The sequence below is a fragment of the Dermacentor variabilis genome, chromosome 5, assembly GCF_050947875.1.
Source record: "Dermacentor variabilis isolate Ectoservices chromosome 5, ASM5094787v1, whole genome shotgun sequence".
NCBI classification, from domain to species: Eukaryota; Metazoa; Arthropoda; class Arachnida; order Ixodida; family Ixodidae; genus Dermacentor; species Dermacentor variabilis.
In genome coordinates, this window is record NC_134572.1 from 162,402,281 (window position 1) to 162,418,013 (window position 15,733).

Below are 15,733 nucleotides of genomic sequence, written 5' to 3' on the forward strand. Positions count from 1 at the left end.
CGCTTTGAAGAATGCCGCCTCCTCCTCGCGCGCTCTGGCCAAGGCCGCCGCCGCGTCGTTATTGGCCCAATAGCATCACGTGGGCCCTCGCGCCTTGCTTCAGCACCATTTTTGCTCGAGAAGCGTCAACGGAGTGGCGAGAAGCGCATGTTGGCACCACGATCTTCCGACCCCGACGTGGGTGCGGCCCACGACGGCTACGGGGATTACCTGAAAAGGGGAGGTACCCTAACGCGGTTCCTCATGACCATTAGTAAAGTTCTTTTTCTGTCTGTCTGCTTTCTCCCCTCACACAACAACTGGCGCACTACTGGGACAGCAGGTGTCCCCTTTCGCCTGCTCTGCTCCGTCGGAGCGCGCTCGTGCTGCCGTGGCGTCGCAGCCATTGGGAATTTAGGTGCCGTTTCGCTGCTACAGACGCCGGACGCCGGATTTTTCGTTCAATGAGCCATTCGACGCTTTCGCATTAAAAAGTGATGGATCACTGAGCGGACATAAGAAAATCACTTCAGAGCAATTCCTACGGATCTGAACTCATTTACTTTTAAACTCAGCAGGACTCTCACAACGCGGACACTGCCATCTTCCCAAGGACAACTTATTTGCAATGCACACGTCATCGTCCATTACAATAACTCCTCCTACGGAATACCCTATACTCTGCAGGCACGAATTATGATAGACTTTCAGTATGTGTTAAAGTTACAATGCTAACCGCAGAAATGTACTCCAAGACGCTGTAGACAGACTACACCAGAGAAAGTCAGGGTGGTTGGTGTAGGCCAACCTTTGTGTACGTTCTAAATCTAGTGGAGCCTTGTAATTTTTTTTATGCGGTTAACATTCCTTGCCTGTATACTTTGGGCACTTTGAGTTTATCTACTATCCTCTTAATTAAGCAGTCGTGATGACGTCGTGGTCGTTTAACCGGTCATATACCTGCATATCCGTATGCATGCTTGACGTGTATCATGAATGGCGTGACATATGCCATGACGTGGTCATCATCGAAGTGTGAGAGGAGCCCTACTTCATTATATACGCATATGCACGCCTCATACATGACGCACTTTGCCGTTGCCAACACGGTACGTGTGCCCCTATACATTGCCTCAATGCTAATCGTATTAACGTTGACATTTTTTTCTTTAATCTCACGGTTTGCCATACGGCATATTATTTCAATAAGTATGTACAGTCCTTGAAGAAGCTGCATAAGTGGCCTGTAAAACTCTTATCGTCCTTGTATAACTACAGATTAATATTACACTTTAATTTAGTGTACAGCCAGTCACTGTGCACTTTTTTTTCATTACAAGGATCACTTGATCGAACACGTACGTGAGCAAAAGCTTTACAAGGAAGAATAGTTCCGCAGAATAATAACCCATCTCACATTACTGTCGACGGCAATGCGTTTAATTTAAGCGATAACGCGACGCAACGTATTGCCACCGTCGCAACGAGTTATGTATGAGGCATGTACTGCGGCGGGAGTCCACTTTCGCACTTCCCCAGAACACTCGGCGCCATCTAGCAGTGCCGCCGCGAAATCTGCGCACGTGACCTCTGAAATGTGCGGCGCGCCAGTGCATGCAGACGCTGAGAAACACGTCGCGCGGCAACCTGGCTCCTCTGTCGCGCTTCTTAAATTTCTAGACACGCTGCGCCATCTAGTGGCGCTGCTGAGAAGTCCGCGCGTGGCCTCCGATGCGTGGCGCGCCTGTGCGTGCGAACGCTGAGAGTTGCTTCCTCGCCTGCCGCACAGTGGTGGCGCATACACAGTGCTCCAAGTCGGCGTCCAAGGGCCGGATTTCATTGAAGAGCGGTACCTACCCAGTCCCCGCATCTAGCGATCACGTCGACGTGAAAGAGGTTTCGTTGAAGAACAGCACGCATGTGTACACGTTGCCACATAATCAGTGACCCAAATTGGTTCCCGATTCCAAGCTTGTTTGGAACCATATGTCCCCTCCGCACAGCAGCCCGACGCGCTGCCTATCTGACCGTGCCCAGTCAACCAGGTAGGCCGGAAAGCGGCTATATAGTGTCGAACTTGAACAGATAGTACAGCCCACGGAAAGTCCATGAAGTACCCCAAGAATGCTAAGGCATTGAAACATCTATTAGTTCACCCCTCCTGATCGCAAAGCGGCACGTCGAACATCCCTTTAGACACGTTAGTGCCTTCAGTAAAGTGGTCGTGTGTAACTACCACTCGGCACACTGATGTGAAAAGTAGTCACTGAGTGTAAGCAGAGGGTTGATTTTACTCGCAGGCTAATGCAAAAAAAAAAATGCAAAAAAAAATGTCCGAGGTTTAGTAACAAACCGAGATCCGATTATGAGGCACGCCGTAGTGGGAAGCTCCGGATTAATTTCGACGAAATGTCTATCGAAATGTGGCAGCCGTGACCGGGATTCGAACCCACGACATCGAGTTTAGCAGTAGCGTAACGCTGCATCCACGAGCTACCGCGTTAAGACCGCAGCTTTATGTTCGCAGCTCGATGTTCGGGTACGAACACAATAGTGTACCATTATGCGCGCCGTACAGAACTTGCAAGAACAAGATGCGCGCGCGCGCGCGCGCGCGCGTGTGTGTGTGTGTGTGTGTGTGTGTGTAGAGTACGTACGTCACTGAAGGGCAAATGCACAGACGTGTCCACCACTTTCGAGAATCTATGTGGCGCGGAAAACTTACACAATTGCAATGGACAGCTATGTATCTTTTTTTAGATGCACCAAATTAAATAAAAATGCCTGTGGCAGATATCACAATCCTAACCCTTGAGCTAAATTAATGGATGAGGCAGCCATTACTTCTATGAAAAAGTAAGGTTTTTAATTGAATAAGTATAACACACACAAATAATTTCAACTAACTATTATACGGCACATATATTTCAATTTGCGCGTTGTAGCCGGGGAGTTCTCAAGGTACATGCACTTGGAACGAATTTTCAGTACTGCGCCAGTTTCGAGGTATTAATTTTCAGTGTCCGACGAAATGCATTAGCGTTCCAATTAATTTTGCGCTGCAATGCATAAAACAGCGTTTTCTTAAAAGAAGTGGGACAGCAAAGCAGTGCATATTTACCGGAAGCTTGACGGTGCACATCTCGAAACTGGTGTAATCCTCAGAATTCGTTCCAAGTCAATATAGATTGAAATATGTACCGCGAAGTAATTAAGAAGTTAGCGTATTATGTTGATTATTCAATTAGGAATTTCGGTTTCTCGTACAAACAATGATCGCCTGATCGAGTCATTCAGCTCAAGGTTTACAATTGTGCTATTTGCCACATACATCTTTTTTATTTCGGTGCAGGTAAAGAGAAGACAAAAAAAATGGCCGTGGGTCAACGTGGCTTGAACCTAGTTACACGAGTGAAAACTCTGTTAAGCATAGTTAGACACCGTTCTTCAGTGCTTCTTCCCGCCGAGCTATATCATGAGGGTGCTCAGACTCAGCCTGGTCCTCAGGCTCAACGTGCTGCGAAGAGTTGACGCGCTCGTACCGGCGCGTTTCATCCATTGCGAGACTGAGCGACCAAGCGCCGTCGAAGCAGCTGTCTCGCCCAGTCACGTGGTACACAGAGGCGAGGCTCGATCGAGCGAGCGCAGCTGCGATGCCTCTCCGCAGCGGATCACGTGACGCAACATCACACCTTCACACTTGCACGCCGTCGACTGAAGGTCAAATGCGCGCCGAGATTGAATTTTGGAGTTGTACCTCAAAAAACAGAGCTGTCGCTAAAAAAATAAAAATAAATTCGAACAGGATGCCGTCCGCAGAACAAAGGGAGCCACCGAAGCAGGCTTCCCCACACATATATCCTTGTTGTGGAGAAGCGAGCTTTGGTGGGCGTTCGCAAAGCGAATCTGCAGTGGTTTCTTGTCGGGCCGCGGCGGCCCTTTTCGGCTTCCCCGATGCGTCCTCAGCGACGTTTGTGGCGACCGATGGCAGAGTCCTTGCGCTGCAAATGTCACGGCGATTGAGTCAGTGACAGCGTGCTGGATTTATGGGCTCCTCGCGGTGTGTAGAGCAGTAATCAGTCGGCCATGACTGTGAGCTGCTTAAATGGGGTATTCCGAAATCTCAATACTCGGTAGCCGCAATAAATAAAGCTATATACAGTAGTTGATTTGCAAATCGTTACAGAGCTGACACATGCATCCGTAAAGTAGCAAGGACGATACATACGTTACTTTGTGGATGCATGGGTGAGCGCTGAAAAATTTTCAAATCAAGTATGCACCAACTCGCCCAGAAAGAAGTTTTGATAAATATGTACAGTAGACTCCTGTTCAGACGAACCAGGTTAAGCCTAATTTCCGGATATTCAACCAGATGTGTGCGTATTTTGTTTATTTCCCGTTTAATTAATAGGAACCACTAAAGAGCTTCTGCGATAGGCCTAGGCGATGTCCGAATCGGCAGATTGGGGGATGCAGCTCTGTCAGCTACACGAGGAGCGAACGTTGTTTCTGTGGACACAAACAGCCACGCCAACGTCAACAATGACTTGGAAAGCTGCAGTGCTGGCGCCAAAACGTGATCGAGGGGCTTGTGCCGACACGTACGTACCTGCCTGCGATGTCCACGCATATGAGCTGGTCCTGAATCCGTTGGTACTTTTTTTTTCCAGCAATACGAGGACAAAGCAAAATGTTTACATGAGATATGTCAGCTTTTTCATGACAGCACACAGGCTTGCACAGCGCCAGCAGGCCACAATTATTCATTAGCATTAGAGCACATGAAGCAATATGCTTTGCTTCGCACACATCAAATAAATCAATTTATTTTACAGCTGTCCTTTGGTTCTAATTAACGCTGCTCTATCTTTTTTTTCTGGATATTTGGGTACTGCATTCGAATTTCTTAGAACACTTCTGTAAAGTCGAACTTCTGATAAAATGAACAGATTTTCAATCCCTTCGAGTTCTACTGGCATGAAACCAAGCGAGATACAGCAAGCTCAGTTCTGTGCGTCTTGCATGCGGTGCTATTGACGTACGCATACACGTGTATACGCTCATCAGTCGGCGCTTCATTCATATATACACGTTGACAAACTTGCGCAATAGCACGGCGCAGACAGCAAGCGCCTCGGTGAACACCGTGTTTACTGCAGTGTATCAGCTGGCTTTGGACAACGCCTTAAACATACTCTGCTCCTCCTAAACCTTAAAGATCAGTTGACATATTCTTTCAAAAATTAATTTTCATTTGGCGGGAAAAGGTCATTTTTATTGGAAAAGTACAAGCTTCCCTTTGAATTTCGCGCCAAATCTCGGCTTCGTTGGATTTCAAAGTGTTTGTCTTATGTTGAGCTGTTCCGTCACATGGTACGCATTCTAAACTGCCGTCAACAATTAAATGTAATTCCTGGCACGATGATGGAACGTTACCGCACAGACTGTCAAATTCGTGATGTGCGGGAACTTCAATCCCGCGTCGCCACCAGCTCAACTTTACTTTTGCTTACCACTTCTCTCACGGCCGTTTTTGGTATTTATTAATGCCGCTTAATACGGTGGCCATGAAGTCTTCAGTTCTTTCGAAGATTAGTCCCCATCACCCTGAGGAAGCAGTCAACTGGGTACGATGTGGACACCGTCTATGCAAATGCACATGCTAGAAACACTTGCGATATAGAGGGGCCCAGTGAGAGCAGACCCATCCTACCTCATGCTTCTGTGAACAGAGCTGCAGAGCGGTGGCTTCTAACATCTCTGAAATTACAGAATAGGTACAAAACATTCTTCGAAAAAGCGAGTCATGCTAATGGCTAACAGAGCAGGCCACACGTGATGACTCCCACACCTGCAACAAGTTTTACTACAAGTCTGTGCAGCTAAGCTGCATGCTTCAGATTAAAGTTGGTGCTAAACACCAAGTTTATTTCACCTTGGCACAGAGGCTTTTTCTTGCTTTTTATACTCGCTGACTTATATTTGAAAGAAAAATTGTATAAAATCATGCTGTTTACTAGAAAAGAACACAGGCAGCACATAGGTGAAAGTATAACATTCAACTTTTAATGCTTCTGTACAGATGAAACTGCCATGCTACCGCTGAACTCGAAGAGAAAAGGAAGTCTTAAAATAACTGTACACAATCTAGACAAAAGTAAAGGTAGTTACATTTTGCGCCACTGTCAGGCACAATATGTTAAGAACTAGTGTGACTAGGACTGCTAAAGCAAAAGGGACAAAGTCAATATTCCCACCGTATTTGCATGGCAAAACCATTGTACAACAGACCCAAGGTACTTGACTGGGGTGGCTTGATGACATGGTGGTACAAGGCCCTGACCACAGGTTTGCACTGCTGTTTCCATAAAAACTTGACTATAACAATCTTTCCCAGGCATGGCCCAACACTTAAAATCTCCACCTGGCAACTGGTCCGCCAGTGGCATAGCTTTGCACCAAGCTTGCTAAAATTCCGAGCTTCAACATATGGAACAACAACACGTGCATCGTTGAACAGCTGGAACAGCAACGCGTTGCTGCTCGTAAAACAGGAAACAACATTCCTAACTACACAAACTTCGCCACCTCACGCTAAAGAATGAACACAACCCTGCTCTCGCTGTACAGTTCGCTTCGTCAGGGCTCATGGCTAATGAACACAAGAAAGGCGCACGGCTGTACCATGGTCATGTCCAACACCACCCCTACGACACACCGGAAATTAAAACATTCCTAGCCTGGCAGTTAAAAACTTTGCAGCACCACTTTTTTTCGTTCCGCCTTTTTCGCTCTGCACAGTCCAACCTCGAAACATTCAGTTCTTAAGCACGCAGACTGGTCAAGAAAAGAGTAGTTAAAAAAAACCTTCGAAACCATGGCGCATTGATTATACATGCTAAAACCGGGGGGCAGACAGGAGAATTACTCGCCTATTTTACCACTGTGTGACTGAGCAAGTTCTGCACACACTACACCGGACGGCGAGTGCGTGTATGTACTTCATGCCAAGCCAAGCTGTCCATTCACTACTTCGGGCGACGCCCACTAGGCGGCCACATTGAACCGGGGCAAAAGAAGTCCAAACTTGGTTTCCATGCCACTAAATGTGGCCAAGGCGACACGGTAGCCCCCAATGTGGTCAGGGTTGGAAGACCTCATCTCTCCTGCCTGCACAGGCACCTTGACTTGCGATCCCGTCGGCCTCCTGTCGAGTTCAAAGGTACACGGTTTCAAAAGGATGTAGTTTCACACGGCAAACGAAATGCACGTGATCAGCAGGCAAGTCACTATTTCACCAAGTCCGTCATCAGGCTCACCTCCCTCCGAAGTCAATGTAGAACAGCCTCTGGAGGATTTCGTATGTCAACAGTGTGAAGCCAAACTGAGGAGCTGACCGGAAGACACGGGCTGCACGAGAACAGGAAAGCTTGAATGTTACGAATGTACCAGACATCCAAGGGTGCACAAATGTGTAGAACTTTTTCGTACTGCATTACGGCACTGCTTTGTCTGCATGTCCTGGCACTGACACTTGTCATCTCTGTATGTGAGCCTGCTCTGCTTGAGCTAGAGCTGGAACATCCAGAGCCAAAGCAGACAATGGTTCATGCAGTGGCTTAATGCTGCGGACGGTTTTTGTGCACGGTCGAAAAAAAAAAGAAAAAAAAAGAGAAGCACTGCACAGGGCAAAACATGTTCGGCAGGAGGTTTGCGCAATCTATCTGCCGGTTATCTTGGCTGCCCATATCTGTAGACATGGAGGCTAAATACATGATTGAACAATTCCTGCTCATTAACTTGCCGTCACTAGTACACGGCAAACTCATGCAAGCACCCTGCCAAACTCTCCTCTTAAGTTGCCCTGCATAGTGCTTTCTTTGATAGATGAGTAGCACATAATAATCTTCCGTTCTGGTACATTTGAATTTAAGATTGTGAAGGTCTTACATGTCCACTTTTTACATCACAATGAGGGAGGCAACAACCATTAGCAAAAGGGAGCAAACATTTTTGTTGGATCCACCTGGGTCTTCATTCCATGGGCAGTCATTCTTTTTTTTTTTCACTGGTCAGTGGCACATTTGAGTTACAGAGATTAAAGACCCTAAACAGCACAGTGAGTAATGAAGGACGCTGTAGTTGAGGGCTCCAGATTAATTTTGACCGCCCGAAGTTTTTTTAACAGGCACCCAAGGCATGGTATGCAAGCGTTTCTGCATTCCACCACAGGAGTGCGCCATTGATTGACCTCATGCTCAATAGTAGATTGGCCTAGTCGCTGATACACCACAGCGGGTAGTGTCACACTCAACACTCAAGTTAACCGACTCAAGGTAACCTTTTATCAACATCGAAATTTCAAAAAATTGATGAAAAGTGCAGATTCTTTCAAATCTGCACTTATTTTGCTATATTTTTCAAAAAAAAAAATATACCAGGAATGCCTACAGCAATTTTACTGCTCTTGTTTAAAAGAACAAAGCAAAAGACATTGCGATTTACATATGCATCAAAATTACAATCTAGTGCAGCCTTTGCCATGCCGAGCTAGCTCGTCATCGGCAGTTGAGGGGTTAGCCCAATGACGTGACTCAATTTGGCGCTATGCCACTTCGGTTCTGAAGCTGTAGGCAAGCACCATTAGCCGACTGATTTTTGCTAGCACAGTTGACTGTCAGCAGCTTGCTAAAGCTAAGACTAGGACATTGGATAAAAAGTGTGTGCATACCTGGTCCACCTTTCCAGAAAGCCTGTCCTCCTTCCTCTTTCCAAATCTTGCGGCAAGCATCCATGACACCCGAGTAGGTGGTCTGACCCTGTCGTGCGGCCACCTGTAGCCTTGTCTTGATCACATCCGCAGGTGTCACTAAATACGCGGCTGGCACACCTGCCAAGAGCCAACTACATTGTCAGGATAGTGGAGAAACGATAAGCCAGTGGTTCAGCCTGCAGAGTGCCATTTGTTTTTAGAAAAGCCTCAACAGCTAAGCATATTGGCTGTGAAGCAGAAAATATTAAATTCTGTTGACAACTGGCCCATTGCATACTGCAACTAGTTAATACCTGCAGGAACCAGCAGGAACCAACCACTGCAAGCTGAAATTGGCTATGCTGATCTTTTAACCATGATGGCAACTGCATAAAAGGTGGCCAGCAAGCAAGTACTATCTCTGGACTCTCGTCAAGAATGTCTGAAAAATATACTCGCGAAGAGCCCTAGACTCTGCTCACGTGTTGGATGTGCATTGAAGACATGGCGATGGTTGCCTTTTCCATGACAATGCATGTAACAATGACAAGCCAGAAGCCAAAGGTAGGGTGGCATTCCGGTTTTCCATGCACATGCATTTAAACATACCTTGGTCCTACATCATGGCCCCATCTTTTAGTACGTCAAGAAGGTCCCAGGAGGTAACCTTACCTGACTTGCTGGTCCTACCATGCCGAGTGTTTCTTTTCACTGTAATGTACCTAGACACCCTTTTTCATCAGAGCTATTACTATAATCTGGCCCAGATGCAGCCACAATAAAATTTATTACATGTGGAGATTAGGTGTAGCAATATTAGGTACGGAAATCCAACTATGCCACAATAAACTCAATGAAGAGGATGTTTGGCTTGATATGGCAGCAATGTAGTTTGTGGTTTAGTTGGACAATTAGCAATTATTTCATTGGGGTACCACAACAATGCTCAGAGAAGATGTGCATCCAACTCGAGCTTATTCTTTCTAAGTGCACTTTAAGAAAACTTTAGGAAGTTAACAGTAAGGTAATGTTAAGCTCTGTTACATGCAGTTCAAGTTGCCACAGGGAAGCAGGCTACCCAATCTGGTTGGGTGAGTAAGGAAACCCAGGGCACGAGTTTGGAAAAACACCAATTAGATGCAGCTCAATGGTGTGATGATGAGATCTGGAACAAGAGGAAGCTTAGACCAAGCACCTGCAATCATAGCAGACAGCAGCAGAGACCCGGGTCCATTGTGGCCCATCTCATCTGCAAACTTTAATTTGCAGTGTGCATATGTTGGGAAATATATGGCAGAAAAGGGGATGTCTCGCAGGAAGCACGCCCGGGAGCCCTGAAATGAAAAAGAAAGAAAACTCAGCACCCACAATGCCCGCCTGATGAAATAAACTCGGAAAATTGTCATTGTACCATACTGCATAACACAAAGTTTACAGGCGACCTAATCGTCCGGTGCTGCGCTCAATTAAAAAAATTGACAACCCTTCCAATACAAGATCCATGGCACTATACAGCAAGAAAACACAGCAGCTGGGAAACATTTCAACAAACTCGCTTTTTAGCTTAAATTATCTAAATTACATGTCATCATCAGCAACTTGACACCCTGTGCATTTCTTTGATAATGTAGAGATACGAGATGCCCCGCATGCACAATCCCAGTGGCGTAGCTAGGTCGTCTGGCACCCGGGGCCCTTAGCTCTTCTGTCACCCCCCCCCCCCCCCCGGGTGTAGTCGAGGAAGGCGAGGATATCGATTAATTTTTGGGTGTCTTCAGACGTATATGACACCCCCCCCCCCCCCCTTACTGGCCCCGTGCACCCGGGGCCCACGGCCCCCCGGCCCCCCCTGTTGCTACGCCACTGCACAATCCCCGACTAATTTTAGGGCACACTGAAGACTGCAAGAATGCTCACATAGTCTGGTAGTCCGAGAGCAAAAATGAAGAAGAGCAAAATTAACCGTGTTGTTCACAGACTGGCTGGTTGCCTACAGATATGCAAGCAGCCATCAGTGATTGCGATCTCATACCCAAATCAATCACTAGTGACAATAACAGTAACAGCAATATCTGGTGACAAATTTTTTACCGCGGTCACAGTACGTTGCTAGGCCTAACACATGGCACTTAGTCAAAGGTAGGTGACCGAAACCTGTGATTTGGTGTTGAGCTGAAAAGTTATTTCGCACTGCCCGAACACACCACCGACAATTAAGCAAGTACAACACACTGAATATTGAATAACTTGTTATATGGCCACTATTTTTACAACATCACCTGCACAAATCGTGTAAAAAAAATCCTGCGAGACTCAGTACAACACCCGAAATTTCGATTATCGTTACATATGTTTTCTGTGGAGTAGGTCCTGGTGCTGCTGGGATGCATAATTTTACATGCACAAAACTGAGCATGTTTGACTCGTGCGTCAAGGAGCATTGACAAGTAGTACCGTGGTGACAGCTTTGTACTAGTGACTGGATCAAGCTGTTAGCAGCTTCTACGTACTGTGACCCAAGTTCAATCACTGTTGCCACTAGAGGACCCTTGCTTTTGCTCTGTTTGGAGAACAACAACTTGTGTTGGCAGCCAAAGGGTGCCTACTGGCTTCCTTTGGGGTCCGCATGACATCAGTTTGATTCCCAAAAGCTTTCCTTGCATCCAAAATGGCTTTCACAGAACAGTAATGCATTCTCCCTTCAAAGCAGTCAAGGAAGGAGGAAAAAAAAGAATGAAAAAGAAAAATGATCTGCAATCACATCATCTGCTGGAATTGCTGGTGACACCATCATTCACTGGAAAAAAATATCCCAGAAACATAGGAGCAATAATTTCTTTTCTGCTGGGCATTTAAATGACTGATCTGTTACCGTACTGCAAACAAGAAGCTTGCATGCAAGTTCTTCTTATCAATATTTATAGCCACGATCAGTGAGTGCAGTTACAGCATAACTCAAAGTAGAATACAGTCACTCAATGCTGACAGTAACATATGAGCGTGCCTTGTATAGTCCTCTAATTCCAAGGTCCTTGATGACAGTCCATGCCCTGACTTTAGCTGCAGACGCAATTTCTCCTGCTACTTGCAGACGAATCTTGACAATTTCCAGGGGGTTGGTGAACATCACTTGAGAGGCACCGGCCTGGAATGTGAATATGCGAGAAACCTTTAGGAAAGCAATCACGCTTACCTTATTTACTCTATTCCAACGTGCACATTTTCAGAAAAATTTCACTAAACAATGGTGGGTTGGAATTGAGCAGGAAACCTAAATTGCAATACTAGGTGGTTGTACAATTCCAATCCCCAATCTGAAGTCCCACCTTCTACTCTTGCATTTTGTGTCCCAAGCGTCCAAGTTTAGTGTTTTAGTTGACATCTTGTGGGCAGCTGAACCATAAGGAGGCCTGGGCAGTGATCTTAGTGATGTTAGAGCCATACGTTAAAAAAGAAAGCTGCGGCTTGGATGCAATAAATTTTCTTTCTCCAAGTCAGAACAAATCACTATTTCTTTCTTCTACAATAAAAGCCTGGTGGAGGTAACAAGCATAAGTATTTTATTGTGCATATCTATTAAAGTATGAAAATCAAGGTGCATGTTACAATAGAGGGCCCTGCATTTAAAAAAAAATTAAAATTAAATTCTCTGGCCTTGCATGCCAAAACCACGGTATGATTGTGAGGGCAGGGAAATTAAACTGTAGCAGGGAAATCTAAATTTTGATTTTTAAGGTGAACCTATATCTAACTACACCAGCATTTTTGCATTTTGCCCCCGTCAAAATGCAGCCGCCGCAGCCGGGAATGGACCCGCTACGTGGAGTTTAGCCAGGCAACACCATAGCCACATGACCACTTGCCACTGCTGTGCCAAGTGGCCAACTGCACTTACCATTTCTGGTCGTGAAAAATTGGGTGCGCATTGCAGTTGAATGGACCTTAGGATTGGGTTAATGTGACATGCAAAGCCTACAACACTGACAGCAAAACCAGTCTTAAAATGTCACTAAGCTACATTACAATAAGTCATTACTATTCAAACCAGTCATATTATAAGCTATATAAACACAATACAGTTTGTTGCACATCAGATGTCTCTGTCGCTTAGAAATCACAAGTGGAACTTAAGTAGTGAAAAAAGAAAGAAGAGAAGAACAAATCAAAACATAGCCACAGGAATTTCTAATTCAACATGTTTTGTTTATGTGATAAGTCTCATCCGACCAAAACTAATTTGTCCTTCAGTAGTGAATAGTGCTGGCATGGCAACATAAAAAATAAACTCTCTCCAATTCAGTGCTTTCTCATTGCAATGATGTAAATCACCTTGCAGCATATCACACACTTTAGGGTTAGTCCTGTCTGGCTTCATCCCAAGATATTTGTCATGTTAAAGCCGATGGCTGAAACTTGCATTCCTTCGAGCATTTGTTGAGCCCAGGCCTCAAAAATGGAGCCACGATGATTGCAATGTAAACCAACCAGCAAAACAATGAAAATGGTGGTGCAGCTTGGAAGCTTGACCTGGATCACCATGATGGCAATGGTGATTTAAATGAGTCTGTTCCCAGTGGCTGTGGGCATGCTAATGAAACTTGAAAGATAATATATCGGATTTTTTCCTGATAGACATGGCATAGTGCAGATGCTGAGTTTTTTACTTTGAGTGCTCACAAGTTGCCCCTAACAGATTTTTCAAAAAAATAAAGGAGGGTACTTATTTTCAAGGAATTTTAAGGGCTATTGAATCTCTTTTTCCAAATTCAAGAGGTTTCAAGGAGGTGTACGAACCTTGCATCTTGTACTGAACCTCGAGAGTAAAGATGTCATGTTTGTAGAATTTCTGGTGCTAACACTAGTTTCAGGATGCATCACTGAACTGTGCTATGAAGTACAAACACAGCCAATTGGCATTTCCTTAATTCTGGACCATCATACACGAGTGTGTCTTCTTCAGGAAATATGAACTGTGGTGACACTGTACTTTTTTTTATTGGCGCCAGTATGCCCTACGAAATGAACTATAGTACTTAGTACGTAATTGTTATTAATAGCACCATTTCATGATGCACATACTGTAGAAAACTTTCAGGATGCTTACTTACATATTGCTAAATTATTTCCTAGCACCAAAGAAGATAGCTTATTCAGTTACATCTCTCTTCTATAATACCATTGCAGCTATATATCTAGCACAGAAAGTAGTAATCATAAAACGGTTGCTAAAAAGAAGAGTATTGTGATTGCTGCTACAACAACTTTGCTACAACTTTCCTAAATGAAGGAAATGTAATTGCAGATGAAAGGTTCCAGAATTTCTGCATGGCACTGCAAATGTTAAAAGCAGACAAGCAGCAAAACTGAATGGGTAGCTGTGAGAAATTGCAGTTGCTATTTCAATGTAGAACAGGTCGTTACTGTGTCTTTAACAGAACATTGGCCTTAAAACTGTTAAACCCGCCGTGGTTGCTCAGTGGCTATGGTGTTAGGCTGCTGAGCGTGGGTTCGAATCCCGGCCATGGTGGCCGCACTTCGATGGGGGCGAAATGCGAAAACACCCGTGTACTTAGATTTAGGTGCACGTTAAAGAACCCCAGCTGGTCAAAATTTCCGGGGTCCCCCACTACGGCCTGCCTCATAATCAGAAAGTGGTTTTGGCACGTAAAACCCCATAATTTAAGCCTTAGGACCATTGCAGATAATATAGTGATTGTGATCACTGCTACAAATGGAACAAAACGGTGTTTGCATGTGGCATCACAAATGTCAAAACCAGGACTCACACATCCACCAGCCAATATTTCTGCCCACGGTGGGATTTCTCCTTTCCCGCTGGTCAGCTTGTCTCGGACAAAGTCGTTGACCTGCAAGATCACAACAACTGTGTTGCAGAGGGTGAACAACACACACACAGTGGTGCCAATATTGTCCAAATGTAACTGCACTGTGATTGTGCTACCACAATGAAGCCAGGGCTGAAATTTCCATAGCTCACTGCCCAGCATAAAACAAACACCTTGGCTTTATTTTCCCCAATTATCACTGTTACGAGCCATTTGTGGACTGCTTTCATATTATCTAGAATTGACTATTGGCAAAAGGTTGACACCAGTGACGACAGCTCTGATAATAAAATTTACCTGTCTCTCTCCCTCCCTCGAAGAACCGTCACATATATATATATACAATCTTAGTCATGATATGCATTGAGAATGAGCTTTTGCAAGGAGCTACTGCTTTCAGTTACACATTCCGATTCAGAAGGCTTTCTTTATCGACACCTTTAACTGCATTTTGTCATCTTTTAGTTAGTCTTTTTTCAAGCGCTCTTCTTTGTACTGAGGCATTTAAGTTGTTCTTCTGGCTTGTTCTGTTCCAGCTATTAATTTTTTACAACTATGTTATTTAGGAATAAAAAAAAAATTATTGCAGAACTCATCTCACAATGGGGGACTGTTGAAGGTAACGTGATTAGCATTCGAGATACATAGTGACATCTAGTGGCGTAGCCAGAAATTTCGTTCGGGGGTGGGGGGCTCACATTTCAGCTCGGCCTCCTCCTAAGAGGAAACATTAGGTCGGATGCTCCTATCTAAACACACGTAGAAGGAGAATTCATTTTTCTCGGGAACCACTGCACCAAATTTGATGAGCTTTGTTGCATTTAAAAGAAAAACAAATTCTAGTGACTGTTTGTTTCAAATTTTCAATTTACGTCGTCAATATTTTATTGAAAAGTGGCAAACATCGAAAATTTTCAGAAAATGAAACAATGAAGTTCACAACTCGGTCAATCAGCAATGAAAGTTTATATCACAATTCTGTGAATTGTACATGATAGTACATCTACAGCGGACAAAATTGATATGTTACACATGTGTCTCAAAAAATTAACTATTATGGAAATACGGCTCTTGCAGAACCCTTGTACATAACGTAACCAATTCAAGTAAGATACAAATAGACATATAGAATTTGTTCGCTTTGAATGCTGTA

At 44.7% G+C, this 15,733-nt stretch overlaps 1 protein-coding gene across 1 annotated transcript in view; it reads right to left on the reverse strand.

The window, feature by feature from the left end:
• Window positions 1-6,026: 6,026 nt before the first annotated feature.
• The window catches only part of aralar1 (calcium-binding mitochondrial carrier protein aralar1), a 40,612-nt gene continuing 30,905 nt past the window's right edge, over window positions 6,027-15,733 (reverse strand). Inside the window, exons 13-18 of the mRNA XM_075693707.1 lie at window positions 14,521-14,601; window positions 11,739-11,879; window positions 9,930-10,068; window positions 8,714-8,872; window positions 7,302-7,392; window positions 6,027-7,189 (exon numbers count right to left, since the gene is read on the reverse strand). Coding sequence (XP_075549822.1) covers window positions 7,030-7,189; window positions 7,302-7,392; window positions 8,714-8,872; window positions 9,930-10,068; window positions 11,739-11,879; window positions 14,521-14,601 — 771 coding nt within the window. The 3' untranslated portion in view covers window positions 6,027-7,029. The remainder of the gene's footprint in view (window positions 7,190-7,301; window positions 7,393-8,713; window positions 8,873-9,929; window positions 10,069-11,738; window positions 11,880-14,520; window positions 14,602-15,733) is intronic.